Below are 14,102 nucleotides of genomic sequence, written 5' to 3'. Positions count from 1 at the left end.
AGAAAAAGGCACTATTTCTACGCGTTATCAGTTCATGTGGGATGTTGTTGGTCATTTCCGATTGTTTCATAAATCGAGAATTTTTTTGACATTAGGTACATTTATTATTATTTCATTATTTTAAGACAACCAAATGGACAGCTTCACATTGGAAGATAAAGTTATTTTAAGTTCAAAGCACAACTCTCATGAAACAATTGAAAACAAAAATCAAAATTAATTTCAATAAAAATACATGATGTATCTTGCAAGAATATTTCATATGTTTAATGGTCTTTAATGACAATAATGTGGGTAATGTATGGAAAAACACTTTTTTGTTCATTTTTTCACCTGATTTATTTTATACCATATCTGTTCAGTTTTAATCATTGTCAATCGTCACTTGGTCAAGTCTATTGACCTTGATGGTCATTTCATTTTAGAAGAACTTTATTTTCATTCTTGTATTGAAACTGTTAGTCATTACTCTTATTTAGGTATTGTAATAAAATGTAATGGTAATTTCAATTTAGCCATTAATACTCTTATGGAAAAGGCAAGAAAAGCCTATTTCAAAATAAAGAAAACTGTTGGTCTGAATAATCCATGTAGACTACTTGAAAAACTGATTGATACATTAATATCACCTATACTTATGTACTGTTGTGAAATTTGGGGTGTTTACTCATCCTTAAGGGACTCTGAACCCTTTGAAAAACTACACATTAAATTTATCAAAGAAGCACTTGGTGTTCATTGCAAGGCTTCAAATGATGCTTGTCGTGCTGAGCTTGGTCGAATACACCTAATCGCTATTTATTCCATTCCGGATAAGTTCTAAAATTACACAACTTTTTCATCCAGTTGACGCTATCTGGGACCCTGTTTAAACAATGCACCATGCATGATACTTTTTAATGAGACCTGTTTAAAACATCGTAAATACTTCAAACACAATATTTTTTTGACTATAATTTGAGTTCGAAAAAGTGGATCATAATCTATCAAAGTTTCCTATTGATCGCTTTCTAAATTTTTCCCTCCCTCAGCTCGTTACTGATGACCTTTGTTTGCGGCCTGTTGACCCAAACAGGAAGTTGTCTAAATGACTGTTTTTTCCGGATTGGACTAAATAGCGATAAGGTGTATTCCACTCAAGAATAAAATTATATTTTCAAGCATACATTTTTTAGAGCATATACTTTCATCAGAAAATACACTTGTAAATCAAATTTTCTGTGCAACAAGGTTGTCAAACCCCTGGATCAAAAAAACTAAATGCACTTTACAAAAATTAGGATATTCATATCTTGTAGAAAAAAGTTGTTTAACAAAGCAGCACTTGGGACAAGTAAAACAAAGAATTTATGATCAGTGCTTGCAAAATCAAAATGCAAACATACAGGAATCTTCTAAACTCAGTTTCTTTCGTCGAGTCTACAAAATGGGTCAAAGACCATCATATGTTGATTCACTAAACAATGTAAATGATAGAGCAGCAATATGCAAAATACGCATAAGTGCACATTCTTTAATGATTGAAAGGGGAAGACATCTCAACATTCCTAGAGAGGAAAGATACTGTCCTGTCTGTAAAAATGGGGAAATTGAGGATGAACAACATTTCTTATTACAATGTAATAGATTTACCTCAAAACGAGAAATATTAGAAAATAAAATAAATGTTATATTTAAAATACAGCGTAACATTACCACTGATGATAAAATATCTCTATTGGTTAACAATAGCTCAGCATTATTACTAAGACTGTCTTCCTCTTTCATATCAGAGTGTCTAAATATAAGAAATAGTGAACTAATATGAATCACCAATATGTAACTTTTCAATCTGTTATCATGTAACTTTTCATTCTACAATGTCAATTAATATAATTATATGTATGCAATAGGTCTTAACCATTTATTGTTAATGAGTTTGTGCCAATAAAATATTTGTATTTGTATTTGTATTTCATCATCTGTCGAGTGTAAATTGGTGTTCAATAGACTTTATTGCTAATTTTTGACTCTTGAGTTTGAACTATTGACGTCATACAGCAATCACTTTTCTCTTGTGACGTGAACATTTAAAGGAACAGCTTTGATGTCAAGTAAATTATAGAGGACAAATTGAGATAATTATGGTGTAATATGAGGCAGGTGTTACATTTGTACCTGTGAAGGGGACGAATCCATAAATATATTTCTTTTAATACTTAATGTTTTTACATATATTTTGAAGACTACAGAAAAATGTCATAATATAAGGTTATCAAAATTTGTTTTCATTTTACAAATTGTGACATGAAACCATTGAACCAAATTCAATTAAACTCTGGGTGAATTATCCTTAGAGTGTTTCGAATAAAGTTTGTGTTATTTTTCCCCTCAAAAAGTCACCAAACATGGCTGCCATAGCTAAAAATTGAACATTAGGGTAAAATGCATGAATACAAATACAAATATTTTTATTGGCACAAACTCATTAACAATAAATGTTTTAGACCTATTGCATATATATAATTATATTAATTGACATGGTAGAATGAAAAGTTACATGATAACATATCATGATACAATGAAAAGTTACATGATAACATATCATGATAGAATGAAAAGTTACATATTGATGTATCATATTAGTTCACTATTCCTTATATTTAGACACTCTGTCTGATATGAAAAAGGACGACAGTCTAAGTAATAATGCTGAGCTATTGTTATCCAATAGAGAGATTTTTTCATCAGTGGGAATGTTACGCTGTATTTTGAATATAACATTTATTTTATTTTCTAATATTTCTCGTTTTGAGGTAAATCTATTACATTGTAATTAGAAATGTTGTTCATCTTCAATTACCCCATTTTTACAGACAGGACAGTATCTTTCCTCTCTAGGAATGTTGAGATGTCTTCCCCTTTCAATCATTAAAGAATGGGCACTTATGCATATTTTGCATATTGCTGCTCTATCATTTACATTGTTTAGTGAATCAACATACATGACATATGATGGTCTTTGACCCATTTTGTAGACTTGACGAAAGAAACTGAGTTTAGAAGATTCCTGTATGTTTGCATTTTGATTTTGCAAGCACTGATCATAAATTCTTTGTTTTACTTGTCCCAAGTGCTGCTTTGTTAAACAACTTTTTTCTACAAGAAATGAATATCCTAATTTTTATACGACCGCAAAAAAAATCCGAAGACACATTAGTTTTCGCACTCTAACCTTAGTTTAAGTGAATGGATCTCTATGAAATTTGACCATAAGGTTCAATACCACAAAAGGAAGGTGGGGATTGATTTTGGAGGTTATGGTACCAACAGTTAAGGAATTGGGGGCCAAAAATAAGCATTTTTGTAACTTCCAGACATAACTTGTGTGTAAGTGTATGGATCTCTCTGACATTGTACCACAAGGTTCCATATCACAAAGGGAATGCTGGGATTGATTTTGGGGGTAATTGCCTCCAATTTTAGGAATTAGGGGCTTAAAAGGGGCAAAAAACAAGCATTTTTCTAGTTTCATGACAATAACTTGTGTGTAAGTATATGGATCTCTCTGACATTGTATCACCAGGTTCCATATCACAAAGGGAATGCTGGGATTGATTTTGGGGGTAATTGCCTCCAAATTTTAGGAATAAGGGGCCAAAAAGGGGCAAAAAACAAGCATTTTTTCTAGTTTCATGATAATAACTTGTGTGTAAGTGTATGGATCTTTATGACATTGTACTTCAAGGTTCCATATCACAAAGGGAAAGTTGGAATTGAGTTTGGGGGTAATTACCCAAAAAGTTTAGGAATAAGGGGCCAAAAAGGTGCCAAAAATAAACATTTTTCTAGTTTCCAGACAATAACTTGTGTTCAAATGTATGGATCTCTCTGAAATTGTACTGCAAGGTACCATACCACAAAGGGAAGGCTGGGATTGATTTTGGGGGTAATTCCCTCAAAATTTTAGTAATTAGGGGCCATAAAAGGGCAAAAAAAACAAGCATTTTTCTAGTTCAGGACAATAACTTGTGTGTTAGTGTATGGATCTTTATGAAATTGTACTGCAAGGTTCCATATCACAAAGGGAAAGCTGGGTTTGAGTTTGGGGGTAATTGCCCTAAACGTTTAGGAATTTGGGTCCAAAAAGGGGCCAAAAAACAAGCATTTTTCTAGTTTCCAGACAATAACTTGTGTTCAAGTGTATGGATCTTTCTAAAATTGTACTGCAAGGTACCATACCACAAAGGGAAAGCTGGGATTGAGTTTGGGGGTGATGAATCATAAGGGGGTTCAAAAAATTGGGGGGGATTTTTTTTTCCTTTTTTTTCTTTAAAATTTTCCATTTTAAATTGGTTATTTCTGATTTATATATAAAAGCAAATAATAATGATATGGTTTGAATAGGTAAATTAAAAATTTTTAAGTTCTTAGACCACTTTCATTCTGTGTGAGAAACCTATGCTGTGTCAAATATTTAATTACAATCCAAATTCAGTGCTGTATCAAGCTTGAATGTTGTGTCCATACTTGCCCCAACTGTTCAGGGTTCGACCTCTGCGGTCGTATCAAGCTGCGCCCCAGCGGAGCATTTTATTGTAAACTGCATTTTGTAGTTTTTTTGATCCAGGGGTTTGAAAACCTTAATTTTTTGTTGCACAGAAAATTTGATTTACAAGTGTATTTTCTGATGAAAGTATATGCTCTAAAAAATTTATGCTTGTAAATACAATTTTAATTTTGAGTGGAATTCGACTAAGCTCAGCACGACAAGCATCATTTGAAGCCTTGCAATGAACGAGGCTTAATGACGTAATGGGGGTACCTTCATGATGAATAACGGTAAAAAATCTTGCCAAATGACGTTAATGGTAATTTTTGGTGCATGACGATAAAATGTACACTTTCTTTAAGATGATAAAAAAATCGACTGATTTTGACGAATCACGTTAATTTTTTCCCAAAAATAACGGTAACGGCAATTATTTGAGACCTCTGACGAATCACGACAAGGATATTTTGACGAATCATGGTAAAATTTTTACCAATTTGACGCTAACTGTAGCCGAAAATGACCGTTTGACGCCTGTCGGTAAAAGGCATTTCCACTCTCATGAACACCAATTGTCTAATATCTTCAATTCTTGAAAATCAGGCTAGAGAAAATCTGACAGGGCAAAATAGTTAGATGGCTGTAGTCCTTATGCAGTTATTGACTTTAAATGAAAATTTTTGGCTATTTAAAATCTCAAAAACTAAAAATACGATAGGTAAAAACTGCTCGAGACAAAAATGCCAATAATGACTAAAACCATTGCTATTGGATAACTCCTTAATGAATATTATTGCTATTATATTAACAGTTTTGGACTTATTTTAGTGTCAGTCCAAGTAAACAATTTATTATGTAAGGAAAATGACTAATTAACAATTTTTGTTCATTACTATTTTTAGTGTGGAAACAATTTTTCTATAATTACAGACATCACTAATTAAAGGGGCACTTGCTACGAGATATATAAAAAATCTAATATATGATTTTTTTTTGTTCAATCATTAATGAAAGTGAAATAGTGAAATAATTATTCGCTTTTAGCCGCCAGTATGGTTCAATTTTGTCAAAATAAGCTAAGAAACATTGATGATGAATTATTCAGTTGCTCGTGAATAATTCGACCTCATTGAATCCGTATTCATGTGAACTTCAATTTAACCCCTTAGCTAGAGATGGATAACATGTGAATTGTATGTGTTAAGTTATTTAAAGGAAAAGAATGTCAACATTGAAAGTGAAACAAAGGTAAATCATTTGATTGACTGATCTGATCCACAAAAAATCATTCTTATACATGTAAAAACGATGATAAACATATATTTTTAATCTATAATATGAAATTAAACAGACCTAGAAAAATCCAATAGCATGAGTTCGCTTAATCTATTTATATCTGTATTTATTCATCGCTTATATGGTCATCAGATGACTTTGGAGGTCAACTCAATAGTTAATTAGATGGCGTCTAGACTAAAATACACACGAAACGAAGCTATGAGTTATCATGCCCATGTCCTGTTAACTGTTTATTTTCGACTTTTAATAGTTTGGATAAATGTTTTACATTGTTATAAATCAAATATGAGAATTTGAGTCAAATCAGTGAACATGAATTTGACAGCTAATGCCCCTTTAATAAGTAATTATTCAAACTATAGGTGTAACACCACCATTGATTTTCCCCTATAAGCATGATTAGTCTTTGTTAAATTTTGCACTTTTCAAAAAATTGTGCAGAATTTATCTTTGTTTCAAATAAAGAAATACTTGGCATGAGTAAAGTTTTATGTCAAGTACTATAGACAAAATTTCACATCACATTTCATTGCATATAAGAAAATAACCATCACTTGATGTTAACCAATCAAATTGTCACTCCTTTTTATACGACTGCAAAAATTTTTTGCGGTCTCATATTGGTATCACGTAGTCGTCAGCGTCCTCCGAAGACGTTTGGTTTCCGGACAATAACTTTAGTTTAAGTGTATGGATCTCTATGAAATTAAACCAAAAGGTTCAATACCACAAAAGGAAGGTCGGGATTGTTTTTGGGGTGATGGTCTCCATCGTTTAGGAATTAGGGGCCAAAACAAGCATTTTTCTAGTTTCAGGACAATAACTTGTGTCTAAGTACTTTGATTGCTCTGAAATTGTACCACAAGGTTCAATACCATAAGTAGAAGGTTAGGATTCATTTTGGGGGTAATTGCATAAACCGTTCAGGAATTAGGGGCCAAAAAGGGTCTAAAACAAGCATTTTTCTAGTTTTCAGACAATAACTTGTGTTTAAGTGTATGGATGTCTCTTAATTTGTACCACATTTTACAAAAAGAAATTTTCATCAAAATTAATTTGTTTGGAAAAGTGTGGGGGGGGGGGGGAATTCTCTACAAATATTATTTTTTTTGGAAGGGGTAAATTTCCAAAATTTCCAAAATATTCTATAGAAACACCAAACAGAAAAATAAGGGTGCTTTGAAACACCCAAGATAATGTTTATGACTCAGTAATTTTTTACTGCAATGAAATGTAGGATTAATTTCCTACAACTGTCAAATTCAAGGGAATATTTTTTTTCAACCCTTTTTCGTATGCAACCGGATGTGACGTACTATGCTTTGGTGGTATAACACCTATGACACAGATCTGTTTATTTTGCAATAATAAGCATGACAAGCTTTTTATCTGTATGAGTGTGGGTGATATGTTCTCTTAGCATGCTTAGGGTATATATTTAGCAATATGATTGTATAGCAAATAAATTTTCCAATTCAATATACTAATACACTACGTTTAAATGCATTTTTGTCAATCTTTGGATTGATTCAAACAAAGCTGAGAAATAAATAAGGTATAAAAAAATGTTTACCTATATATAATTATTAAAGAAAAGGAAGATCTTGAATGTATTGAACTTTTTTATCCTCTGAAAATGACTAAATGTTTATCTGTATAAAATATATGCATTTAGCAATAATACTATGAAACAACAGTTTTTATTTACTATTTTATGTAAAAATAAGCTTTAAAGTCATATTACCCAGCTAGTATTGCCCGGTAAAACCCATTTCAGGGAGTTTTGCCACTACCTTGGTCTTTTTGATGTATATCCCACATCTCCTTTTATTTATACTGTTCAGTAAAGGAAGTTTCTTCCATATTTATTTATTTATATATACAAAATTAATTGATATGATTTTTTTTTTCATTTTCAGTAGCTAAATGTGAACAATGTCAGAATCTGTAGGTCCTATTTCTGGAAAAGCAGACAGAGAAAAATGCTGGGGAGCTAGAGATAACTATTGGAACTGTTTATCCAGACATGAAGAGAAACTAGGGAAAGAAAAAGCCACAGAAAAGTGTGCAGAACTCAGAAAGCCATATGAATCATTTTGTTCAAAAACATGGGTACACTGTTATTTAATTCATATTTTTTTTGTATTGATAGTTGGAAAATAGATTGCATACATTTTTGTTTGAATGCTGTGAAACTTGAGATGCAAATAATCATGATTTAATTACACTTGGAAATACTTACTGGCCAAAGGAAATACTGTAAACCATCTTATTTTTGCAGACACTTTATTTCACATTTAGGCCATTCCAGCCGATTTATATTTATGATTTTCAAGTTTTTATGATGTTTTCATAAAAGGGTAGATCAAAGTTTCAAGTATTTGTAACTATTAATTTACGCATTATTTTTCTACTTGTGAAAGTCGCAAAAATAAATCACTTGTGAAAATAAGTTGGTTTACAGTATTAAATTATTATTTTTAAAATAGTTTTAAAATTAAACATTATTTAATTTTATTATTTTGTATATTCTAAATAATTTGATTTGGTCTGAAAGAGTCACATGTTTCACTTTATTTTCAAAGGTAGACTGAAAACTGCAGATTGGAAAGTGATGTCGCATAATTGTTTTTAAAATACAACAATATATCTAAATATAGAAATCTAAAAACCTCAATACTTTCTTATGCAATGTAACAACCAATCAAATGAATTTCTGCTCTATTTCCAATGCATTGGAAATTATAATTTAACAATTAAAGCCTTGGTATGAGGTTGATACGAGGATGTATCTACAAAAAGAAGTTTATCGACCTTGGACTTTGTCCTCAGTAGATATACTTCTTTCAGGTCGACACATCCTTGTATCAACCTCATAAAAAGGCTATAATTGCATAGTATTTGCAAAGTTTGTAAAATAACAATATGCCAGTCATCTAACTCTAAAATGGGAAACCATTTTTAGGAGGGGGACTTGTAAAAATATCTCATATTGACTCTTGTCGCCAGGAAAGGTCAGTTTTCAACCTTCTGTGAAAAAATAGGCCCATATGAAATAGAGTAAAACATTGAAATACATATCACTCAAGTTGATAAAATGAACAATCACCCAATCACAGGTAGAAAGTTACCATTTCCTTTTTTGCCATGGTTACACGTGGTTTTAAAAATGGGAATTTCTTATCTTATAAAAGAAATGGGAGTGACAATTTGAAAATTAACCATTTCGACAAATTTTTATTGTTTGACATGTTTGAAAAGAAGGTTTGAAAATTTAAATTGCACACATGCAAATGAATAATTGAAACATAAAAAATAAAAGAAACTTTATCGAGATAAAATTAATTTTTGAAACAAAATTTTGAGAATCAAACAGGTACTTTAATATGAATTTGTTTTCTCAACAAATTTTCTAAAATTCTTATTTTGAAATGCAGAACTATTCAGTTTCTTTTTATAATTTCAGGAAATTCAAATAAATAATAGTTTTCCTGAATTTTTCAAAACTTTAAAACTTGCAGTTTGATTACTAACATTTCAAATTACAATAATTATAGATATGACAGTTTAAACAGAATACCAATATTTTATTAAAAAAAAGGAAGAAAAAAAACTTTTGATTCTTCTTTTGAAAATAAAAAGTTCAGTCGTGGACCCTCTGTACACATTCAGGTTGTTAAATCATATTAAGTTCCGATTCAAAATGCATTTTAGAGGGGTCCCATTGATTTCAAAATTATAAATAGATTTACCAATATAGTCATGTTCATTTATCATTGCAAAATTTTAGCAACTTGTTTGGTACTGTCATTGTTAAGATTCAATATAATGAAGTTGATCTAACACGGGTCACTATATTTTGTTCAACACAACATTGTCAGTATAATACTCTGACCAAACTTGATATTAAAATACACTTGTTCAACAACCCCTCATCAACAGTCTGTTTTCAAATCATATTGGATGCATCACAGCCTTTCATTAAAACATACTTCAAGAGCAATGTTTTGAAATTTTTTTTTTATATTTTCAGGTAAAACATTTTGATAGACGAAGAGAATATTTAAAATTTCGAGCAAAAGTTGAATCTGGAGAAAACCCTTTACCAGAAGAAAAAGAGTTCAAAATTTCAGGATATAAACCAGAATCATCATGATGTTGACTGATGTAATTTTATGTGATATTGTAAATATTTCATGTATTATACAGATAGCTAAAATATCAAATAAATTGTTCACACACTGGCCAGGGCCGTAAAATTGAACTTGTTTAATAGGAGGCATTATAATGTGCGGGGGCCTGGGGAACGAACAGACCCAAGATGTTGAGCAGTTTCCCCTGGAGATATTTTGACTTGATTTCAGAAAAAAAACTGTCAAACCTCATAATTGAAACTGCTCTCTACATAACTGATAATATTTTTCATATACCAAATTCACATTCTGATATAAAGTTTGGTGAAGATATTTTGAGCATTGAGCATCATGTGTCAAAGTCTTAATTTCGTTCTTACTAACTTGCTGTATTTTCTCGTATCTGGAGAAATGATTTAGCTAGTGTTCGAACTTGGTCATAAGTCTTCACAAGGTCACAGTGTTTAGATGCAAGTTCTATGGACAGCAATCTTACCCAAGTACGTAGATAGATATAGGAAGATGTGGTATGAGTGCCAATGAGACAACTCTCCATCCAAGTTACAATTTATAAAAGTAAACCATTATAGGTCAAGGTACGGCCTTCAATACGGAGCATTGGCTCACACCGAACAGCAAGCTATAAAGGGCCCCAAAAAATTACTAGTGTAAAACCATTCAAACGGAAAAACCGACGGTCTAATCTATATAAAAACGAGAAACGAGAAACACGTATGAACTACATAAACAGACGACAACTACTGTAATCAGATTCCTGACTTAGGACAGGTGCAAACATTTGCAGCGGGATTAAACGTTTTAATGGTACCAAACTTTCTCCCTTTTCTGAAACAATAGTATAACATCACAACATAGAAAGACACACCATAAAATATCAATTGGAAGGCTTAATTCAATCAAAAAACGTAAATTAACACACAATGAACGATTAAATTTGATCTGTGATACCTGAATGCAAATACATAGTTAATAAAAATTATAATAAATACATTTGGTAGGTTCTGTAATAGAGGCGTCCGGGATTAAGGTCGGAGAAACTGTTTTATATAAAATTTTGAAAGCATTTGGAACTCATTGAACTGCATATGAATATCTAAAAAGTGAAATGTGTATATTTTCAGAGATTATATCAAATCAGACATTTTGAAAAGGATCTATAAAGGTATAGAATGAATGTAAAAAAAACATTGATTAAATACATTGTATGCATCTTGAATTTCTCGAAGTTTCAGCCACAAAATTCCACGGATTTGTTTTCAAGTTCAGTAAAATTTCAATAACATGTGCAGTCTCGGTATATACAGTGACAAAAGCGTAACGTCATGCTGTCATTTATCATATTTTTTCAAAATGATTTTAAAAGATTACAAAAACGATCTGGTAACATTTTTTCATATCATTAAACCAAAAATGTTCACAACGATAACATATAATTTAAAACAAATTATGTTAACGAAACTATGAGAAATCACAATTTTAATCGAATGAAATGCATTTTTTTCGGGGCTTTTTAATTCTTATTTTCTAGGTTCTCTATTTGAGACTACAATAAATACCTCTGGTTCTATTTATAAAGTTCTAAACAGATTGTATCTGTAGAATCTATATGTTAATGATACATGTACTATTTGTTTAATATTCAGATGAAGTTCAACAAGATTTAAATGCATACCAAATTTCGTATAAATCCGAAATATCATCTAATGGTGCGTACTTCGCCTTAATAAGTTGATGCATCTTACTTGTCGATAGTATTTTGGTTTGAACTATATATTATGTATATTGTTAACCTGTCCATACTGTTTCAACAGCCAATTTTGTGTATTCGTTTGTGATCTCTATCTAGTTTTTGTGTCCTGGTTGAATATGCATTCTCCTTTCTCATGCATCAACGTAAATTCAACGGCGACTTGGCATTTATCTTCATAACAGGGTCCTTATATTGTTACGCTTACGTGACGCATTGATGATCGTGATTTTACCTAGAATTGCAACAAGAATTCTTAAATCTATGAGTGACTAAGTGACTGACAACTGTTGACAAGGACAAGATTATGGCAGTACAACCGACAGGGTACAAAAAAATGTTCTACTTCGCATTTGGAAGTATTGAAAAATACTCATCTTGACATGTTCAGCTTTCAATCTGCATTAGGTTTTGTTATACTAAATTCGAAATGCCATGTGACAAGTTTTTTTTTTTTGTGGATTGTCAAGACTAATGCCAAGACAGTTTTTTGAAAGCATAATGAATAAAATTTGTGAATGGGGTTTGACATGCATGTTTAAGAGGTCATGGGGCACGATGGATGTTACACGGTTTAAGAACAGGCATACAGTGTCAGGATAAGAACGCTCAAATAATATATCATTTTTGTTTCGATTTTTATTTTTATGGTCGGCTTGCAATAGGAGGCAACTGCCTACATGCCTCCACGTAATTTACGGCCCTGCTGGCATGGCTATAAATGGCATACATAGCATTTCCCAAAGTAGGTGTAGGTAGGTCTGGACAAAGGGCTTTCACTCCAAGCAGATCCAGGACAAAACCCTGGTATGAAGTCTAAAGGGAAACAGAGCCTTGATAGTCAAATTATTAAGCATATTTTGCTAGTAATGAATAACTACTGAAATTTTTATTATTGTGATCCTTATTCTGCCGCTGTTTTTGCATTAATAAAAACACCGGAATTATTTCTGAATTTACAGTATTAATAGGTGACATTTCATGATAAAAGAACAGCAGAGTAGCTTGAACATGAACTTTAACTAAGATTTGAAGCAGGATGAATGAACCAAAACAGAATATCTATACTTCTCCCTCATTTTGCAGGTTTGTACTCTATGGTTTTCTGAATGTTGGTATTGTTTCTGTATTTTACAATGAATTTCAGCCAAATTATATTAAAATAAGGAGATGTGGTATGATTGCCAATGAGATGAATATCCACCAGAGACCAAAGGACGAGGATGTAAACAACTATAAGGCACTGTATGGCCTTCAACAATGAGCTAACCCTTTTATAAAGATTCTGTTACAGTCTGTTATATGTTGATATAACCATGCACCTGTTTTCTTCAATACAAAGATGTATATTTATCCACATCTAGCAAAGACTGTCACTCAAAATTTGAAAAGCATTGGTTGAACATAAAGTGACATTTTCTTATCTATCAAGAACCATAATTCCTGAACAAATAAAGTGTAAATTGTCAATATCAAACTTGACCTCCATTTTGTCATTAGGAACGACAAATTAAAATTCCAAGTATTGGTTGAACAGTTCATAAATTATTGCACAGAAACTGATGGCAGCCCTGTACTTCTCCATTTAATCACCGTTTTTCCTTAGGAAACTTATTTAACAAGAGCACACACACTGAAATGTCTCGCCTGCCTAACTTGTGATTAAATTTATGTTGAACTTCTATTATATGAAGGTTTTACTACAAGCATCACATAAACATAACATTATCAATGATCCATGAAAATGAGATCAAGGTCAGATGAATCATGTCAGACAGACATGTGCACTTTACAATCATTCCATACACCAAATATAGTAGTTCTTCTGCTTATAGTACTTGGAAAACTGACCAAACCACAAACACTTAACATTGACCAATGAACCATGAAAATGGGGTCAAAGTCATATGAACCCAGCCAGTTGGACTTGTACAACTTATAATCATTCCATACACCAAATATAATTGACCTATTGCTTTTAATATCCGATAAACTGAAAGAACCAGGAAAAAATTAACATTGACCAATGAACCATGAAAATGATGTAAAAGTCATATGAACCCTGCCAAACAGGCATGTACACCATATAATTCCATACACCAAATATATTTGACCTATTCGTCACATCTGATCAACTGACAAAACCATGAAAAAATATTGACCAATAAACCATGAAAATATGGTCGGTCAAGGTCATATGAAACCTGCCAGACATATAAACCTCACAAACATTCCATACCCAAAATATAGTGGCCCTATTGCGTATAGTATCTGAAAAACAGATTAAATCACAAAAACTAAACATAAAGGTCAGATGAAATCTGCCAGTAAGACATGTATGGCTCATTCCATACACCAACTATAGAGGTCT

At 31.7% G+C, this 14,102-nt stretch overlaps 1 protein-coding gene across 1 annotated transcript; it reads left to right on the top strand.

The window, feature by feature from the left end:
- The first annotated feature begins 28 nt into the window (after nt 1-28).
- On the top strand, nt 29-10,072 carry LOC127698204 (cytochrome c oxidase assembly factor 6 homolog). Its single transcript, XM_052201560.1, has 3 exons — nt 29-95; nt 7,750-7,942; nt 9,864-10,072. The coding sequence occupies exons 2-3, from the start codon at nt 7,766-7,768 to the stop codon at nt 9,984-9,986; spliced, it is 300 nt and encodes a 99-aa protein (XP_052057520.1). The 5' UTR covers nt 29-95; nt 7,750-7,765; the 3' UTR covers nt 9,987-10,072.
- Nucleotides 10,073-14,102: the final 4,030 nt, after the last annotated feature.

Source organism: Mytilus californianus, unplaced genomic scaffold (genome assembly GCF_021869535.1).
Source record: "Mytilus californianus isolate M0D057914Y unplaced genomic scaffold, xbMytCali1.0.p SCAF_4, whole genome shotgun sequence".
NCBI lineage: Eukaryota > Metazoa > Mollusca > Bivalvia > Mytilida > Mytilidae > Mytilus > Mytilus californianus.
Note: the sequence above shows the minus strand (reverse complement) of the source record. Positions and strands in the feature narration are given on the sequence as shown.